Genomic DNA, 15,904 nt, shown 5'->3' on the forward strand with positions numbered 1-15,904 from the left:
ATTACGACTGCTCCATCTTTAGACACTTAATTCAACGCTGACGATACAGTTCTTTAACTATGGCGTTTGCCTCTAGTTGAGTTGGGTTAGCGATTGTAACTTTTTCTGCGTCATATGTTTTGAGACTTAGCTTTTACTGCTATGACTGTATCCATTTCACCTCAGGATCACTTCAATATTAAGCCTGTACAGCACTTTGTTGAACCATGGTTGTTTTAAATTTACTATATAAATAAAAATCAGTCTCGCCCTAAATATCAGAGACACGTCTGAGGAAACTGTTGGGTGTGCTCTTTGCGTGCGCAACTCTGCTGTGTACATGTACATCTGTTTATTTAGGTACCTACATGTCACCCTGCCTGAAGCAAACGCATTCTTAGTTAAAGCACATCTTCAGAGGTAAACACATGGATTATGACGTAGACTGCCCCCCCCCCCCCACCAAGGCCACTTGCTTGATCATGTACTCAACACAGTCCCTGCCATTCATTTCCAAACACAGCAGTGTCCCAAACCACCACACCTGCGAAGGTCCTCAAATATCCAGAATGCACTGCATTAGACTGGCCTCTGGCGTTGTTGTTTGACGCGTCGCCGAGGCCCGAGTTTACGCTCGCCAGCGAGGAACCCCGCCTTGTACCAGAAAGAATAGCCTGAACCTCACAAGAGCTTTAGTAACATGTGCAGAAGCATATTCCTGTAGCTCAGCAGAGGTCTGACCATAAAGAAGTCATCACAGAATTACAAGGCTTAATGTCTTAGCAAAAAAAAAAAAAAAAAAACCCTTTACAAGGTATAATTTGTCTGCTGCTGCAACACTAACGCATTAATGTACTGTCCAGAGTTCACAGCTAGTCATGTGCTTAGAAATTTTAGCTGAACATAAACATTTGGTCAGTACTTTAGGTGAGTGTTGTGCATTATTTATTCACCATTTCAAATGCATGTGCAGGCTACACAGAATCCCCAAAAGGTGAATATGATTTGAACTGTATTACTTTTCTACAGAAACTGCAAAACCTGTTTACCTCAAATCGATCATATTAATCCTCAAATGCATTTAAAATGTCACTATCTGCTTCAGGAGAAAAATGTGTTATGGTCATGGAAATTAGTGGAAATATTGATCTTTTGTGGCATCAGCTGAGAATTGGATCATACCATCTTTAAACCAAATTGAAGAGAGAAAACCATACGGAGGGCTGCAGTGGTTTGGTATTGATTATGACAAACGGCAGTGGTGATCAATACTGCAGCTGTGTTAGACCAGACAAAGTTTAGTCTAGTTTGAATTTAAATACAGGGCGGAACCAACGTTCCCAAATTCGTGAAAAGTCCTCGGTTTTCTTGCCATGTCCTTGTGTATGAAAGAGATTGTTAGGCAGAGCTCTCTATCCCTGTAACCCCCTGACCTCACACACAACATTCCACTCTCTGGCAACTCGGCACTGGTGTCCATGGAAACCACAGTGTGTCTGCTTCTTTGCCGCCCACCCCCCCCCCGACTTGAATCACTACTTTTAAGAACTTAATTAGGATCAGATTTTGAATGCCTCTCTCTGACTAAGTGTTGCTTTAACATTGCTTTAACAAAAGGTATTCCTCTGCATGAATTCTTCAACATGGATTACAACTTTCACCATTATACCAAAGAGCACTATGCGAAAGATATCTGCGAGCGACTAAATCCAATCATGTTTCCCTTACAAAGCTACACTTGCATCAGCGTGGTATATAGGACTACAAAGATATGCGCGATTGGCAGAAGCACTCCCCGGCAGAAGTTACACACTCAACTGTTCCACTGATCATTCCAGGCAATTCAAAATTCCAAACCTCCACGAGTCAAAGGTTTGATCGTCAGTAACGGTTCTCCAAATTCCAGAGTCGGAAGGCCAAAGCATGATGGGTTTGCTCACCTGCCCTGCAATAGCGCTGTGTGGAACAGCCCTGTGAGGTGAGCTCACACCCCTCCACGCACTGGGAAGAGGGAGTCATCCGCGGGCGTTGCCACCTTCTGACTCTACAGGAGTTCGTTCGGCTGACCTAACGAGATCTTGAGCAGCAAACGTCGAAGGGAAAGGCGTCCGCAGAGGAAGCTAGTGCGAGTTCATGCCATGCGAGATCCCGTGAAGGATCTGTGTTACCCTGGATATAGAGCACTTATCTCTGCCAGACATTTGTAAGGTGAAGGCTGTCTGCCTGCATCAAAAACGTAACGTGGATGTGGAGAAATATGAGTTTGGCTTGATCTAGGTTACTGTGGTCGTCACAAACTGACCTACGCTGTCCTCAACCGAAGCCATGAACCCACAGCCACACAACAGGGATTCATTTAGCCCTAAACTGCATCCTGCCAGCCCGAAAACAGAACGAACTCCTCTCAGCCGGAGCCAGTCCAGCCCATGGGTGTCCGTGAAAACACGTGCCACCAGTCCCTGCAGATGAGCAATCCCACGGTGACCTGATAACTAACCCACCCCACCCCACCCCTCGCTCGCTCAAATGAGCCATGGAAGCGCGACGAGGAGGTCGCCGTGCGGAGGTCGCCATGCTCCTCTGCTCCAGCTTCTCTTCTCCGGGTAATTACAGGCCCACAGCCCTACGTAGCAATTACAGACCATTTCCACAAGGACGTGGAAGCTCTCTCCACCCCCTGCCCCCTCCCATCTCCTCATCCACTCCTTTCGGCTTTTTTCCTCATTCCCACACTCGCTCTCCTTAGCCAGGGGCACCGCCGTCATCCCATTCACGCTTCTCGCTCTTGAACGCGAGACACAGAGAAGATAACGCAACCCGGGCCTTCAAAAAAGACCCTGGAAACCGTCTCATCGTAACAGTACGACCCCCTCGGGCCGAAACGCAATGGCGCGCAGAGCAGCCCGACGCGCCGGTGCCACGTGAGCTCGCAGTTCCACTGCTTCGACCTCAACACGTTCGTTAATCAGGCGGCGCGTTGTTCGAAAGCTCCAGTTTCATGAGTGCTCGGCGAGGTTAGTTTAAGAGCTCGTCTCGTTTCCGAGGCGCTTTTAAAAGAGGGAGCGCTGACAATAAGACACAGCAGCAGCTCAGAGCCATCCGCCTCCAGACTTGGCGAGAGTGTGGGTGTATGCAGTCGATCTGAGCCTCTTCTTATAAAACCCATTTCGTGACACACACACACCGTTCCAAATGACTGTCAGGAATCAGTGGGAAAAACAAACAAACGTTGCCTTCAAAGGCCCTGGGCATTCTAATCATGCAGCAAAGGTTATACCTTTGTTGATGCTAGAACTCATTTTAAATGGATAAATAAACTGCAGGGCAACTCGGAGACAAAGCAGCCATTGGATTAAGACGGTAAATGCAGTGCAACTCAGCATGGCTTAGGGGTCAGAAGAGGGCAATTACAGTGGACATAACATAAGCAAAAATGCTAAAAGCCCCCCCAAAAGCCTTTTAAGTGATCTAAACAAAGCGATACTTTCTGCCTTTCTACAGTACATTCCTATTTCCTAAGCACTCAATTTCCTCCAAAGACCTTCTCTACCCTCCCTCCTGCTCACTCATGACACAGTAATGACAGAAACACTTAATAGCATGTTGTTGCTAAGAAACCACCTAGATTTCCCCATATGCACACTGAAATGCAGTCCTGTCTTTTTTAATCAAATCATACCGCCTAGTTGTAATAACTAATAAAACTTGTCTCCGAACAAGCACAATGTAATAATATTTCTCAGATTACCCTGTTACCAAGTGAAAGTTTTTGAACGGAAAAACGTGTAACCACTTCTCATCAACATGACAGGTTTGGTATGCATTAGCCAACGTCACACCCAGTAGTTTGTGCTATGGGATACAGACCAGTAAGCCAGCCATCTAAGCAGGCAAACCTCCCTACAGTTGACTGTTTGGGAGAGGCACCCGGGACACTCCCCTTTTGAGCGCCGTTTTGGCTGAGGATTCTCGACAAGTCACACCCTGCCCCACACTCAGCAACAGGTACCGTGTGTGCATCAGGCCCCTTTAACAGCCTCTTATGCACTCTGGGCTTGCAGCCACTAGTATGATTTGGCTGGCGCGGGATGATTCACAGTCCTTGAGAAGTTTGGTGAGGTCCAGGTGGCTCGAGCCTGGAGCCACCCAGGTGAAGCCAGGGCCTGACATGCCCCCTCCCTCTCCCAGGTGGACGGAAGCCTTTTCATATCCAGCTCTGTCTGGAGGCTGGGTGGAGCCGAGAGTCTCGGCAGAGCCTGAAAGTGTCGAACCCTCGACTCTGTCTGAAAAGAGGGGGGGGAGGGGAGGGGAGGGGAGGGGGGGGGGGTGACTCATAGCGAGGGCCTGTTACTGCTCGGCCGGTTCCTCAACAAGTGATTGCTAACAGTTAGGGAGTGTGCTTATTATGAGTGTGCTGGTGTGTGTGCCCAACAAAGCTTAAATCAAATGTATACCCACACCCTGTATTTAAACACACGCTCACCTGCAATCAGCCATGACTCATGACACTGCAAATGACACTCTCCTCTGATTATTCAGCAGCTGTAGGCCCATATCAGAATCTCCACTGACTATGCAATGCACATTCAGCTTTCACATCCTAGCCTCTCTCTCTCTCTCTCACACACACACACACACACACACACACACACACACACACACACACACACACTCCTCTCAAATAACACACAGTCATTCCGTAAATAGCAGGAATATTTATTTTAGACAGGTCAAACTGGAAGGACACAGCCCGTTGTATGTAGCTGCTTCACACCATGTCTAAATGAGCCAGGCAATCTAATGTGCTTTTTGATTCCATCGCTGGCTCACGCCCTCAGTGACCATGTACAGACAACCATGGCACAAACCTGTGCTCCGCACAAAAAGCAAATGCGCCATATTAGCACCTGCGGCTGACACGACGTGACTAACAATCATGCACGTAGCGCAAATGGCAAAAATACGTTTGAATACAGAACAGACTGGCGTGAATACGGTGTGGATCGGTGAGCCATTGCGCAGTTTCACGTGTTCTGCGAGGCAAACGACAGCACTCGCCTACAGGACACATCCGCCTGGCCTTGATCACTCAATAGTTTCTTTGTCCTCGTTTTAGGTGTTGGACTTCAGATGGCCTATTTAACAGGTTTATCGCGGGAAAGGTGTTTAATCCAACTGGAGAGTAAAGCTCGTCTTTTTTCTGGCTGTATGTCACCAGTAAGCTGCACACTGCATAGACTTTTGTAGTGAATCCCCCTGGGGTCAGAGATGACTGAACCTGTTGCAACACAGCAGCCCGTCCCCCCTCCTGTTGAAAACGTAGTGATGGAATGCCCTACCTACCTGACCAAAAGCCAAGCCCCTGGGATTGCGCACGGTGGAGATGTAATGTCATATGAGAGAGCCAGAGAGAGATTTATAGGAGATACAAAACGCGGACACGCTGTTAAAAAGCCTCCTGTCGTCCATACCCAAAGCACCAAGTTTGACCACTGATCAAGATAAGCGATTTCTCCCTTCCCTGCCAACAAGCACATCGACTAAAGTATTTATTCTCTTTGCGGTACTACGTAGCGCGCTGAACACCAGTTCAGCGACTAAAGTGGAATGCCAAGTCCAGTACGTTTAAGTAGGCTGAAAATTCTCGATAGATCACGATAGATCACGCGTCGCATAGCCGACTAAGAATAAAGTAGGCATTTACTTAGCAAGACCTGTAACCCAGAACTTATCAGCAACTACTTTACCTTGTATACATTTTCCGTAATGCGGTGGACCTCGTCGGTACGAGACATTGTGAATTCTTCAGTCCAAACCATTAACACTCTTCTTGATCAAAAGATGGTTATCCGAACACAGTACTTTCGGTCTCCTACGAACAGCTGAGGACGTGATAAGACTCAGCTGCGAATCTTGCCTATGGGAACTGTCTTTTTTTCCGTTGCTCAATGAGCTCGGCGAGTCTTTCGCAGCAGAAGAGTAAAGCGCCCACCGAGCGGCAGTAATTGAAACTGTTCGCTCAGTTTGGAGTGGCCCCGCCTACAAGGAGTGGCTTTACGTACCTGTACGCATTACGCGCTCTCCGTCTTAGAAGCATGACAAGCAAGTGTAACTGATAGAGGGGAAAAATAAAATAACTAACCACTGTATGTTATATAACTAATGTAAGTTAATGTATATATTAATATACAAAATTTTCAAATTCCTCCTGAGTTGTCAACCTAGATATATGAATACACGCACATTTTAATATTACACACTCTCTTTCGTGTGTATGTATATATATATACATAGATAGATAGATAGATAGATAGATAGATAGATATAGATAGATAGATAGAGAAAGCTAAACAACACAAATAGCTCATAGCTCATTAGTGTTACTCTTCACAAATTGTAAAAATTAAAGCGCTCACTTAGCACAAACCGCTAGAAGCTTGTGGGTGGAAGAACAATGCAAGATGCCCACATGTTCGTGTGAGGCTTAAGTAACCTTCTGGTTATTGAAGTGAATATTGTTTATTAACTGAAAACATAAAGTCTTATTTGGTCTGAAAATAAAGTGTTGCAATGGGAAGTTTGCAATCTGATCACCTGATCAAAACTTGAACCAAAGCCACACACTGATTCTTTATTTCACCATTATTACAGTAGAATACATCACCACACCTTTGTATTTAGACAGTATTAGAAAGTTGACTGCAAGTGTCAATCAGAAGTGAGTCCTTAAAAACACAGTATGAGCTAATGCATAAGATAGCTTACGTTTATTAACACCTCGCTCACCCAAGCTGCCAAACAAAGAGGAAGAAAGGAAACCAATTGTCACCTGGATAAATATCTTTCTAAATAATCACAGATACCGACACTTGATCTGCAAAAACCTTTCATAAGATGTGTCTGTCACAGCGAGGGACTCCGTGGAGATCCAATATCAAGGTTTAGAGAGCCACCTGGTGGTCATGCTATTATATAATAGAGAACCTAGCTAACACAGAACACAGATAGGGACTTCACATTTAAATACAAAAAGGTCAAGATAGCAGGACAGCTTCTTTAAAATATTTTGACCAATTAACTCAAACCTTAAATGACAGCCTTATGGATTATGAGGAAGAAACCTCAAACAGTAAAGACTACAATTATCTACCTAGAATTTCAAGATAAATTGAAATGTTGTCTTATTGAAGAACTTTATTGCCTTGGCTGCAAATGGCTGATTATGTTATTTCTGTGTTTTCCACTTATTTTCTAAACACAGTCACAAGAGCAGTAGCGGTGTACATCTGTCATAATCAAATTACTTTGCTATTAATCAAATCATTGCTTAATGTGAGTTAAATGAACGATGTAATTTGCCAATTAAATTCAAAACATTTTCAGTGCCATTAAGTGGTAGTGTCAAGGAACAGTTCAAGCCTGTCAATTAAATCTTTTTTTTTTTTTTTTGCATTTCCAAAGTATAAAATATTTCACATGACACTGCATGCATGTGCTGAGTTATAGGTATATGACGATTTAGGGAACAGAAGAGTGTATTTGTGCTCTGTTTAGGCACTGCCCTTACTTCCAAGAGTAGTGACACGGCGTTGATAAAACCACTATAATGAGACTGCAGGGTGTCATTATGCTGCCAGCATCTCTGGGTCCTCCTTGATTTTTGCTGGTTTTCTCTCTATGGCAAATTTTTAAAACATGAAGAAAACAGACAAGTAAGAAAGTGGGAATGGGACATGCCCCACATGGGCAGTTTCTGGTACTTTCTGCGATGCTGCTGCACATGTCTCTAACAGTCCCACCTTTCTCTGTCTGCAACGCTCCAGGCACGGGCTCAGTGGGCACCTCCGGAAGCCGGACATCTTTGGCCTACAGGGGAATAGACGACCAGCGTCAGATGCAGAGCGAGCCCTCGCTGCTGGACGAACGGCACCAGGAGCCGGATGGCTGTGCCGACGCTACAACGGGCTCAAGCGGCATCTGCCCCATGCAGATGGCACACGCTTATACACACACACCTGAGTGATAGCCTCCAGCTCTGTCAGCGCTGCCTCCTCGTCCTCCTGGCTCAGAGAGCCTACCAGCATCTCGTCAATTTGCTGTGGGGGCATATTTAAAGGTCACTGGCTCAGTGGCGTCAGCAAGGGCAGACGATGGCTGGGAAATGGAGTTTGAAAGTAGCACAATCTGTTTGAACAGCATTTACAGTGACGTGGGGGCAGTAACTGGAAAAATACGCGGGGTGTTGGGAGACAAACCTTCTGATATTCTACAGCCTCCTGTGTCTCCTCCATTATTCTCTCCACTTCTTCAATGGACAGAACCTGATGCGATAAAATATCAACTAAAGGTGCTTTTTTTTTTTTTAACAAACTCAATTCAAGTAAAATATAGTAACACGACTTAATTAATACATCGGTTTTGCAGAATTTTCGAGAAGGCTCAATGCTGGTGGTTAGTTGTGAAAGAAATCAAGAAAGTGGGTTTTACGGATGTAAAGTCTACAGAAACAGTGCTCTGGGTCTAGGCAGTGTCCATCTCTAATCCCTTAATCCTTTTATCATTGCCTGTATTCTTTAATTCTACTTTTCTCGTTTAGACAAACGTCGTGTATTAAAAAAAAAAAAAAAAAAGTTGTTTTGCTGTTGAAGGTTACAGACTGCTGAAACACACCCCCACACCAAATGCTGCGTGAATTCCTTACCTCATGCATTTTTGTCAGGCAGTCACTGCCAATCTTCAGACCTTCCAGGACCTTCATCTCAATCTGAGCATATTCGAGGTCTTGGACCTGAGAAGAGAGCACACTTCCATACTTTTATGCATCCACAATACTGCATTCTGCTATACCACAAAGAAAAGAAGAAAGTAGGACACTTCCATCGAGTGAAGTCTTCTGCAGAGTGTCATTCTTTTGGATCAGTGCAGTCTCAGGATATACCCTCACCATGCGCTCTAGGTTGCTTATCTGGGTCTCAGTCTTGTCCAGCAGTTGATCCTGGTAGCGCTTCTTTTTGAGCAGGAGAAGAACTTTTCTGTAACATGAGCACAAAAGTCATTAAAACCTTCACATTAACAGCCAACTTCACCCATCCAGAATGCAGATGGCATTATACAAGTGCAGTGATTTATATTATGCGTAGGTACGGTGTCTCAGTATTTGGACTTGGAAGTATTAGTATTCTAAAATCCCAATTACTGTAATAGCGAGGTTCTAAACTAATGCATTTTATGGAAGATTACAGTTTGCAGGCTTACTCCGTCTTCCCATCCTTCAGGAGCTGTCTGGCTAGAGGTCTCTCTTTCTCTAGCTGCAACGTAAGCTTTTTCTGGTACTGTCTCAGCTTATCTCGCTGATGTTTCAGTTGCTGGTCAGTGAAAACAAAGCAGCTAGTTAAATAGATCAGGTTAACCCAGACACTGGAATAAGCCAACGATCCATCCGAGATCAACGCACGTTCATAACAAACCTGCTTAGTGTTGTGACCATCTAGCTAGCTAACGTTACACAGGTAGTACCGAATAGCTGTTTGCAATGAACAGGAGTGTGTTTTCTCTAAAGCAGGTTGGCACGAAATCAGGCATAGCTACGCTAGGTTCATAACTGTCAACAAAAACCTCCATGGACTGGTAAATAGGACACAGGTCCTGCTTGCTGTTGTTAGCCTAGCTAGTTGAATACAAGCTAGTTATCCTGGTTACATTTAAGTAACGTTATACGTTTGACATTACTTAGCTAAACTGTAAAATTGCACAAACAAAAATCACAGCTCATACACTTTATGACCATCACAACTAACGATATGGGTTATCGCTAGCGTTAGCTACCAAAATCGCCCTGTCTTGCTCGGTGACTGGATTTGGGTGTCCCTTTCTGCCCAAAACGTTTCCCATTGCGAAACAACATCCCCGCACTCTGCTACGGTCGACTCGCTTTTCTGAAATATAAATTATGTCTTTTTGGAATACATGTCAATGATTTGTCGAGTGTCGTTCACATTGTTCATAGTCGGTCTGAAGCACTAGGATGCAGTTAGCAAGCAAACAGGAAGTAGCTGCTAATCCACCCAGAGTTCTGCGGTCGTTGCCCTGATCTGAGGTCAGCTCTATTGCCTCAGTTTGGGATTTTTGGGTGGACGGAACCGGTCCTACATCAGAATACACTGTCACCCCAAACCCTGTGATGGTCGTCCCATGGCCACCGGAAGTTGGAGAAGCACAAAGCCACAATAGCGTAAACATTTGTCGGACGAACAGAAACATTTATACATTCACAACCAAAATGAGAACTAAAATCAGTTGTTTCTCAAAGATTATCTGAAAATGTCTCGGGTAAATCTAAGAAAGTCTAAAGTTAGGACATAATCTTTAGACATTTTCACAGTGTACATGTAAATTCATTTTGTAATAAAATAATTAACAATAAAACGGACAAATTATTTCTTTAATCAGTTCTTACACATACCAAATTGGTGTAAAAAAAAAAAAAGGGGGGGAGAAACAGCACTTTTGAGAATCTTTTGACACATTTTATGAAGAGATCATCAAGAAATCATGCTAGGATTCAGGCTATATATTATTGACAGTAGTACATTTAGTCAAATACGTCTTATGAGAAATACCTAAACCAGAATGCCAGTATCATACCTTTAAAGGCAACAAGATATGTACACTCTCAAAACACACTTATACAAACATCTTTAGTTCCTTGTTTCAACCATATTCACACAATACATCAGTTTACAAACACTTAAGTGTTTGATACAGGAAAATGGGTCAGCCTAAACCTTGCATAATGTCAGTCTAGATTGCTAAATAGGTAATGATGGTTAACACAAAAATTTAACAGGGAAGTTCTCACAGAACCTGAGCTTAAATTTAATAAAATGCTGTTCGCTTCCCATACCCAAATTGGCACCATTAATAAAGCTACTTTAATACATGACTAAGATACAGTTCTGAGTGGGACACCACTCTCATTGCTTCAAAACATAACTGATCACTTGAGTACTAAATGCAAAACACCAGTGAGGTAAAGTTTCATTGCAGCATCATAACTGTGTATAGAAGCATCAGTGGTAAAGACATTCCTTCATCATAACGCACAACAAAGCCAATACGTCTAACGGGGAAGCTCTCTGTAGCAGGCAGGAAGTTTCGTCACACCTGTTGGCCTCATGTCACATTTGTGTCCATTTGTCCATTGGTCCACTTCAAAACCAAATAAAAGACTATTAAAAAGCTCACGATGGAGCTGAATGCATTTGTGTGGTAAGTTCAACAAAATGGCTGTTTTTGTTGTTTTTCCCCATTATTTCTTCTTTCATCACCCGCTTAGTTATGCTTTTGTATAGAGCGGACAAAGGTCCTCGCTGATGTTCCGCCCTTAACTTTGGAGATGAGGAGGCTGTGTGGTTTCAGTCTGGGGTACATGCAGTATCTGAGAAAAAAATCTTCACACTGGAGTGTGGAGAGAACACCAACAATCTAGACCTGGAAGTCTCTTCCACAGGGTCTGATCTGGGCATCAGTCATAGATAAGTAGGTATTCCTCATGCTGGGTGAATACTGTGAGAAAGGCAGAGAAGAGAAAAGCTAAGAATCTCCATTATCTACATCGTTCATGTCTTCCTACTGCTGCTAAGTCTGTATGAACTCAGCAAATCAGGTTCAGTTGAGAGGTGGTGTCCTGTTTTATCATATCACCGCAACATCCACTGTGTGAACAGTGATGAGCAGAAGTGCTTTTAAAGCCGACATAAGAAGGTGAGCCTGGTGTGCCCTCTGAGACAAAACAAACAAACAAACAAACAAACAAACAACAGCAAAACAGCAACAGGTCAAGTAAATGTGGAGTAAGAATTCCACGAGCTATTTAATCCAACCAAACAAAGTGTTTAGCAGTGCTCTGACAGAGAGTGCGGGTGAACTTCCAAGAAGCCCACTTTGTGGATCAGGGATTCATTGGCTGAGGGGGACGAAGTAAGCAGGAGACACGAGGACGAGGGATGAGGGACAAGGCACTGGACGTGCGAGGGAGACGACTCCCTGTTCTTAACTGTAGGGGGATGCATCTCCAGCAATGATAAAGGGAAAAAAGACACTCAGTTAGCTGCAAAATAATATTCCATGAAAATCATTAACAAATGATTCCCATGGCACTGGGAATTAGCTACGTTTGGATGGATTCTTAACAGCTGGATATCTTTGCACATTATTCTTGTGAACTGCAAATTGCTCTCTGTGTTCATTTACATTTAATGAATCAAAATATGAAGTGAGATGCCATGAAAAAGATAATTGGCTTTGGCTTCAGCGTCTGCCATTTCTGATAGTAATGAAGACTAAACACCCTCAGTGAATGAACTGTCCACCTTTCATGATATCACGTTCCGGTTTGGCCTGTGTGACTGTGGTACTGCTTGTGGTGTTTCTACTGTGTAGATATTCTGATGGGTGTAAAGAGTTTTGTCTATGCGTTTTAGCTTGAAATGTTAAGGTTTTTTTTTTTTTTAGTAGCTCAGTCATTAAGAATTAGATGAACTACTATGCCACACTTTGCTTAATGATTTAATGTGTGAATTTCATTCATAAATATTTAAAAACCATCATTAATAATCTAAAGAAAAGCTTACGTTTGAATCTCAGATAATTCTTTTGCATGTTCGTACATATAAACTGCAGACTCCAGATTTTACAATTGCGAAAAATGTTTCTCAACTAATTTTCTTGGTGTTAATATATATTTACAGTGACACACTGAGATGCTTTAAGAAGGCAACTCACCCAGGATTCACAACCACAGTGAATGTGCTTCCTCTGCCATAGCTCACCATCCGCTTTTACGGCAGCTCTGTACTAGTATGCCAGTGCCTCTCATAGGGCCCCTGGGCAGGACTACACCACAGTTCCCCTGGGCAGGACTGCACCGCATCTCACCTAAATCTCGGAGTCCCGAGATCATATAGATGCTCCATCATTTAACCACATTCAGTTGGAAAGTGCACTCTGTCTCTTGCTGTTTTGGATTCATCTCATTTTCAGCAGGTTACGCAACACTGCTGGACTATTACCAAGCCCTCTGAAGTAGGAGATCAGGACGAAAGATCTGAGCTGTTTATAATTTAGCCTACTCGTTTGACTCTTTTCATATGATGAAGAGATATGTAATAAAAAGAGAAGAACACTACCAGGAGAAATCAGATGAAGTTTTCTCATTTTTTAAATTTACTTAGTTTATTTTTGGACTAAAAACAAAGCTTTAAAGCGAGTGAGAGAAGCGGTATTAGACGCTACATCTTACAACCAGCAGAGGGCAGTCTTGCACCAACTCTAACTCAATAACCTGTTCATGAGCTGGATTGTCTCAATGCACAGTGAAGTAGCTGGTTGTTTTGATTTTGATAAGCCTGACTATTGGCTTCGTTTTACTTTTACGGGAAGCAACAAAACCCAACATACCGAGGGTGGCGGTGAGCCTCTCCCGATCAACGGCACATTCTCATATTGCGGAATCCCTCCGAACAGCATTGACTGATTCCTAGTACAGAAGGATGAAGGAGTAACTTGTCTTTTCCAAGCTTTTTGGTGTGGTTATATTTGAGCATGGGTGGACACAGGATGGGACTTATCTCACATGTACTCGGGGGCAGGCGTGCCGGACGAGGTCGGCATCGGAGGCTGCAGGCTGCCCTGACTGCCCAAACTGCTGCTGTAGCTGCAGAAGCTGTGCACATTGCTTCGGTTCGAACCGTAGGCGGCCATGCGCTGCGCCCGCGGATTAAAGGGATCCTCCTCATCTACGTCGTGGTCCCCGTCCCTGCGGGTGGGGGAAGGGAGCGGAGGGATCGCGTTAGTTGTCCGTAATGCGTGAGGGGGCGCTGGGTCTGAGGCTGGAGGACATGCCTACCTGCTGACCAGGAGGCTGAACGATCGCGGGATGGCGCATAGCATGACGCAGAAGGCGGCAGCTGCCAGCAGGGAGAAAAGGCACAGATAGAGCACGCCCTCCACCCCATCATAGCACAGGCCCACTAGACCATCCAGGTAGTCCTACCAGCACACACACACACACACACACACACACACACACACACACACAGATGGCATGTCAGAGCGCACTGTGTTAGAGAGGAGCACAGTGCTCTTTGCCTGCCAGCTGCTCACCTTATGCAGGCTTCGGCAGTCCAGCAGCACAGTGAGCTGGTGCAAGCCGGACTCAGTGGAGTTCAGCAGCCGCTGAATTCCCAGCAGGTCCCTCTGGTGAACAGGCTCACGGTAACATTCATAATGATACGCAGTCTACAGTCGCAAGGTGAAAGAGCGGTCGTAACTGGCCGGAACTGTGCAGGAAGTGGGGAAGCTCTTACCTCAGCAGTGGGGAAGACGGCGAGGGAGAACTGCAGTAGACCCTGCACCTGTATCTGCATGGTTGTCAGAGACCTCTGGAAGATGGTCAGAGACTGCGACATCAGCAGGGAGAGAAAGAGGAAGCGCTTAACCGAGCGCATGATCACAGCCTGGTCCCAAGAGCCATGATACATAATGCATTTCGATATTTTTGGAGGTGTATTGGATCAACAGGTGAGTTAATCCGCATCTTATATCCTTCATGCAAATCCTCTGATGGTTGTAATCTCCATCTTCTTCTGACTATCGGGCTCTGCCTCATGCATTTGGCCCCAAGGATGTTTACTTAATAAATGATGAAAAACTGTTGAGTTTCAACAGCCTAAAGTAATGCCTGTATTTCTATAAAAGCTTTTAAAGCAATCCCTCGGGTGCTCTATGGAAGCGAGACAAAGCTAATTACCACAAATCCACAGACTAAAAGGATTCCCTTTGATCAAAGTTTATTTCCATATCGCCTTTAAGTAATTAAATTGAGTGTGCTGATATTTTAGCTGTGCCATAATAATGGGGTTTAACACAGCGCTTTCTCTCAATTAACCACTCCAGTTATGCCCTGGGCTCCTGGAGACTGCCCCGCTCACAAAGCCTGACAGGAATGCTGGTGAACAGGACGTGTACAGGACGGACGCACCTGCTGAAAGGGGCTGGCAAGGGACTGGCTGCAGTAGAGGTAGTAGTGGACAACATCTGCGAGAGAGAACGGACCCCGTCAGCTGTGCCTGTCAGGGCTCAACCCCCAACCCTGGCCTGCTCCCTTAGCCAGGGTTCCTCATAGCTGCTTATAGTCATGAACTGTGCAGCAATGGTTTAATTCATATACAGGATATTGAGTGTTAGGAGCCTGGCGTGTGCTGTCGTATCCTTGATGTAGCTCTGTTGTAGTGACTTGCCTTCCGTTAGGAACGTCTTCGTTCGGTTTACGATGAACTTGTCGGGGGACACGCAAAGGTCACTGGTGCCCTTTGACAGTTGAAGAAACATGTTTACTTAAAAATCAGCAAAACAGAGACAGGCATACGGAGACATAGAGAGAGAGAGCTTGAGTGTGTGTGTGTGTGTGTGTGTGTGTGTGCACAGTTACACGTGTGTGTAAGCATAGGACTAGGGACAGTGTGAGAAAGACCGTGTACATAACTTTGTAGCAATTTTAGAGACACATGTGTATAAGACTGAATTTAGGGAATGTTGTATATGTTGTGGAAATTATACACAACTCCAGAGCTGCTGTAAACCCTGTAATCTACTTTTCTGCCTGCAACAGGACCAGTGCTCTTGGCTCGTCTACTCGGGCCTGGGCAGGACTGATGGTCATGCTTAAATACTTCCAGGCTCCGTGCCACTGGAGGGATCCTTTTCTTGGCATAAACACACCAAACCTCAGCCACAGGGTGACTCTCTCGTGGAATACCAACACGATGACCAAAAAAGGCTCATTTCTTGTGAAGAAGAAGAATCATCTGGAATGCATCAATCAAATGTACACATCTCCTGTAGGAATCCCAGCGTAGTTCTGGAC

General features: G+C 44.6%; 3 protein-coding genes across 17 annotated transcripts in view; all 3 read right to left on the bottom strand.

The window, feature by feature from the left end:
- Window positions 1-5,974, bottom strand: part of baiap2a (BAR/IMD domain containing adaptor protein 2a) — a 36,727-nt gene extending 30,753 nt beyond the window's left edge. For 8 of the 11 annotated variants that reach the window (XR_014122847.1, XM_081711336.1, XM_081711335.1 and 5 more), the window contains exon 1: window positions 5,727-5,973. Coding sequence is in view for 9 of the 11 variants with exons in the window: in XM_081711336.1 (XP_081567462.1) it covers window positions 5,727-5,798 (72 nt within the window). In the remaining 2 variants the exon portion in view is untranslated. Of the gene's footprint in view, window positions 1-5,726 lie in introns of all 11 variants that reach the window. The other 3 variants (XM_081711334.1, XM_081711333.1, XM_027010830.3) reach the window with 2 other exon arrangements.
- A 615-nt stretch (window positions 5,975-6,589) lies between these two features.
- Window positions 6,590-10,034, bottom strand: LOC113577876 (charged multivesicular body protein 6). 2 transcript variants are annotated; one of them, XR_014122848.1, is made up of 9 exons: window positions 9,805-10,034; window positions 9,235-9,344; window positions 8,924-9,011; window positions 8,681-8,767; window positions 8,235-8,300; window positions 7,995-8,075; window positions 7,779-7,845; window positions 7,547-7,654; window positions 6,590-6,770 (listed from the first exon to the last, which is right to left on the bottom strand). XR_014122848.1 is itself a non-coding variant. In XM_027010778.3 (8 exons), exons 1-8 carry the CDS (start codon window positions 9,868-9,870, stop codon window positions 7,605-7,607), a joined length of 615 nt encoding a protein of 204 aa, XP_026866579.2. In that variant the 5' UTR covers window positions 9,871-10,032; the 3' UTR covers window positions 6,590-7,604. The 2 variants fall into 2 exon arrangements, 1 of the variants encoding a protein (XP_026866579.2); XM_027010778.3 differs by having other exon boundaries at window positions 6,590-7,654; window positions 9,805-10,032.
- Window positions 10,035-10,406: 372 nt separating this feature from the next.
- ttyh2l (tweety homolog 2, like) overlaps window positions 10,407-15,904 on the bottom strand; it is a 23,005-nt gene continuing 17,507 nt past the window's right edge. Inside the window, exons 7-14 of one of the 4 annotated variants that reach the window (XM_027010779.3) lie at window positions 15,279-15,348; window positions 15,020-15,075; window positions 14,346-14,438; window positions 14,143-14,235; window positions 13,886-14,028; window positions 13,613-13,795; window positions 13,438-13,516; window positions 10,407-11,544 (exon numbers count right to left, since the gene is read on the bottom strand). In XM_027010779.3, coding sequence (XP_026866580.3) covers window positions 11,464-11,544; window positions 13,438-13,516; window positions 13,613-13,795; window positions 13,886-14,028; window positions 14,143-14,235; window positions 14,346-14,438; window positions 15,020-15,075; window positions 15,279-15,348 — 798 coding nt within the window. In that variant the 3' untranslated portion in view covers window positions 10,407-11,463. The remainder of the gene's footprint in view (window positions 11,545-13,437; window positions 13,517-13,612; window positions 13,796-13,885; window positions 14,029-14,142; window positions 14,236-14,345; window positions 14,439-15,019; window positions 15,076-15,278; window positions 15,349-15,904) is intronic. The other 3 variants (XM_081711339.1, XM_081711340.1, XM_081711341.1) reach the window with 3 other exon arrangements.

Source organism: Electrophorus electricus, chromosome 3 (genome assembly GCF_041902795.1).
Source record: "Electrophorus electricus isolate QZ-2024a chromosome 3, ASM4190279v1, whole genome shotgun sequence".
Classification (NCBI taxonomy): domain Eukaryota; kingdom Metazoa; phylum Chordata; class Actinopteri; order Gymnotiformes; family Gymnotidae; genus Electrophorus; species Electrophorus electricus.

Coding starts and splice junctions, on each gene's coding strand:
- LOC113577876 (XM_027010778.3), bottom strand. CDS start 9,870: ATGGGAAACGTTTTGGGCAGAAAGGGACACCCAAATCCAGTCACCGAG. Junction 9,012..9,234: donor CTGAAGGATGGGAAGACGGA/GTAAGCCTGCAA, acceptor CTCATGTTACAG/AAAAGTTCTTCTCCTGCTCA. Junction 8,301..8,680: donor GCCTGACAAAAATGCATGAG/GTAAGGAATTCA, acceptor TTATCGCATCAG/GTTCTGTCCATTGAAGAAGT.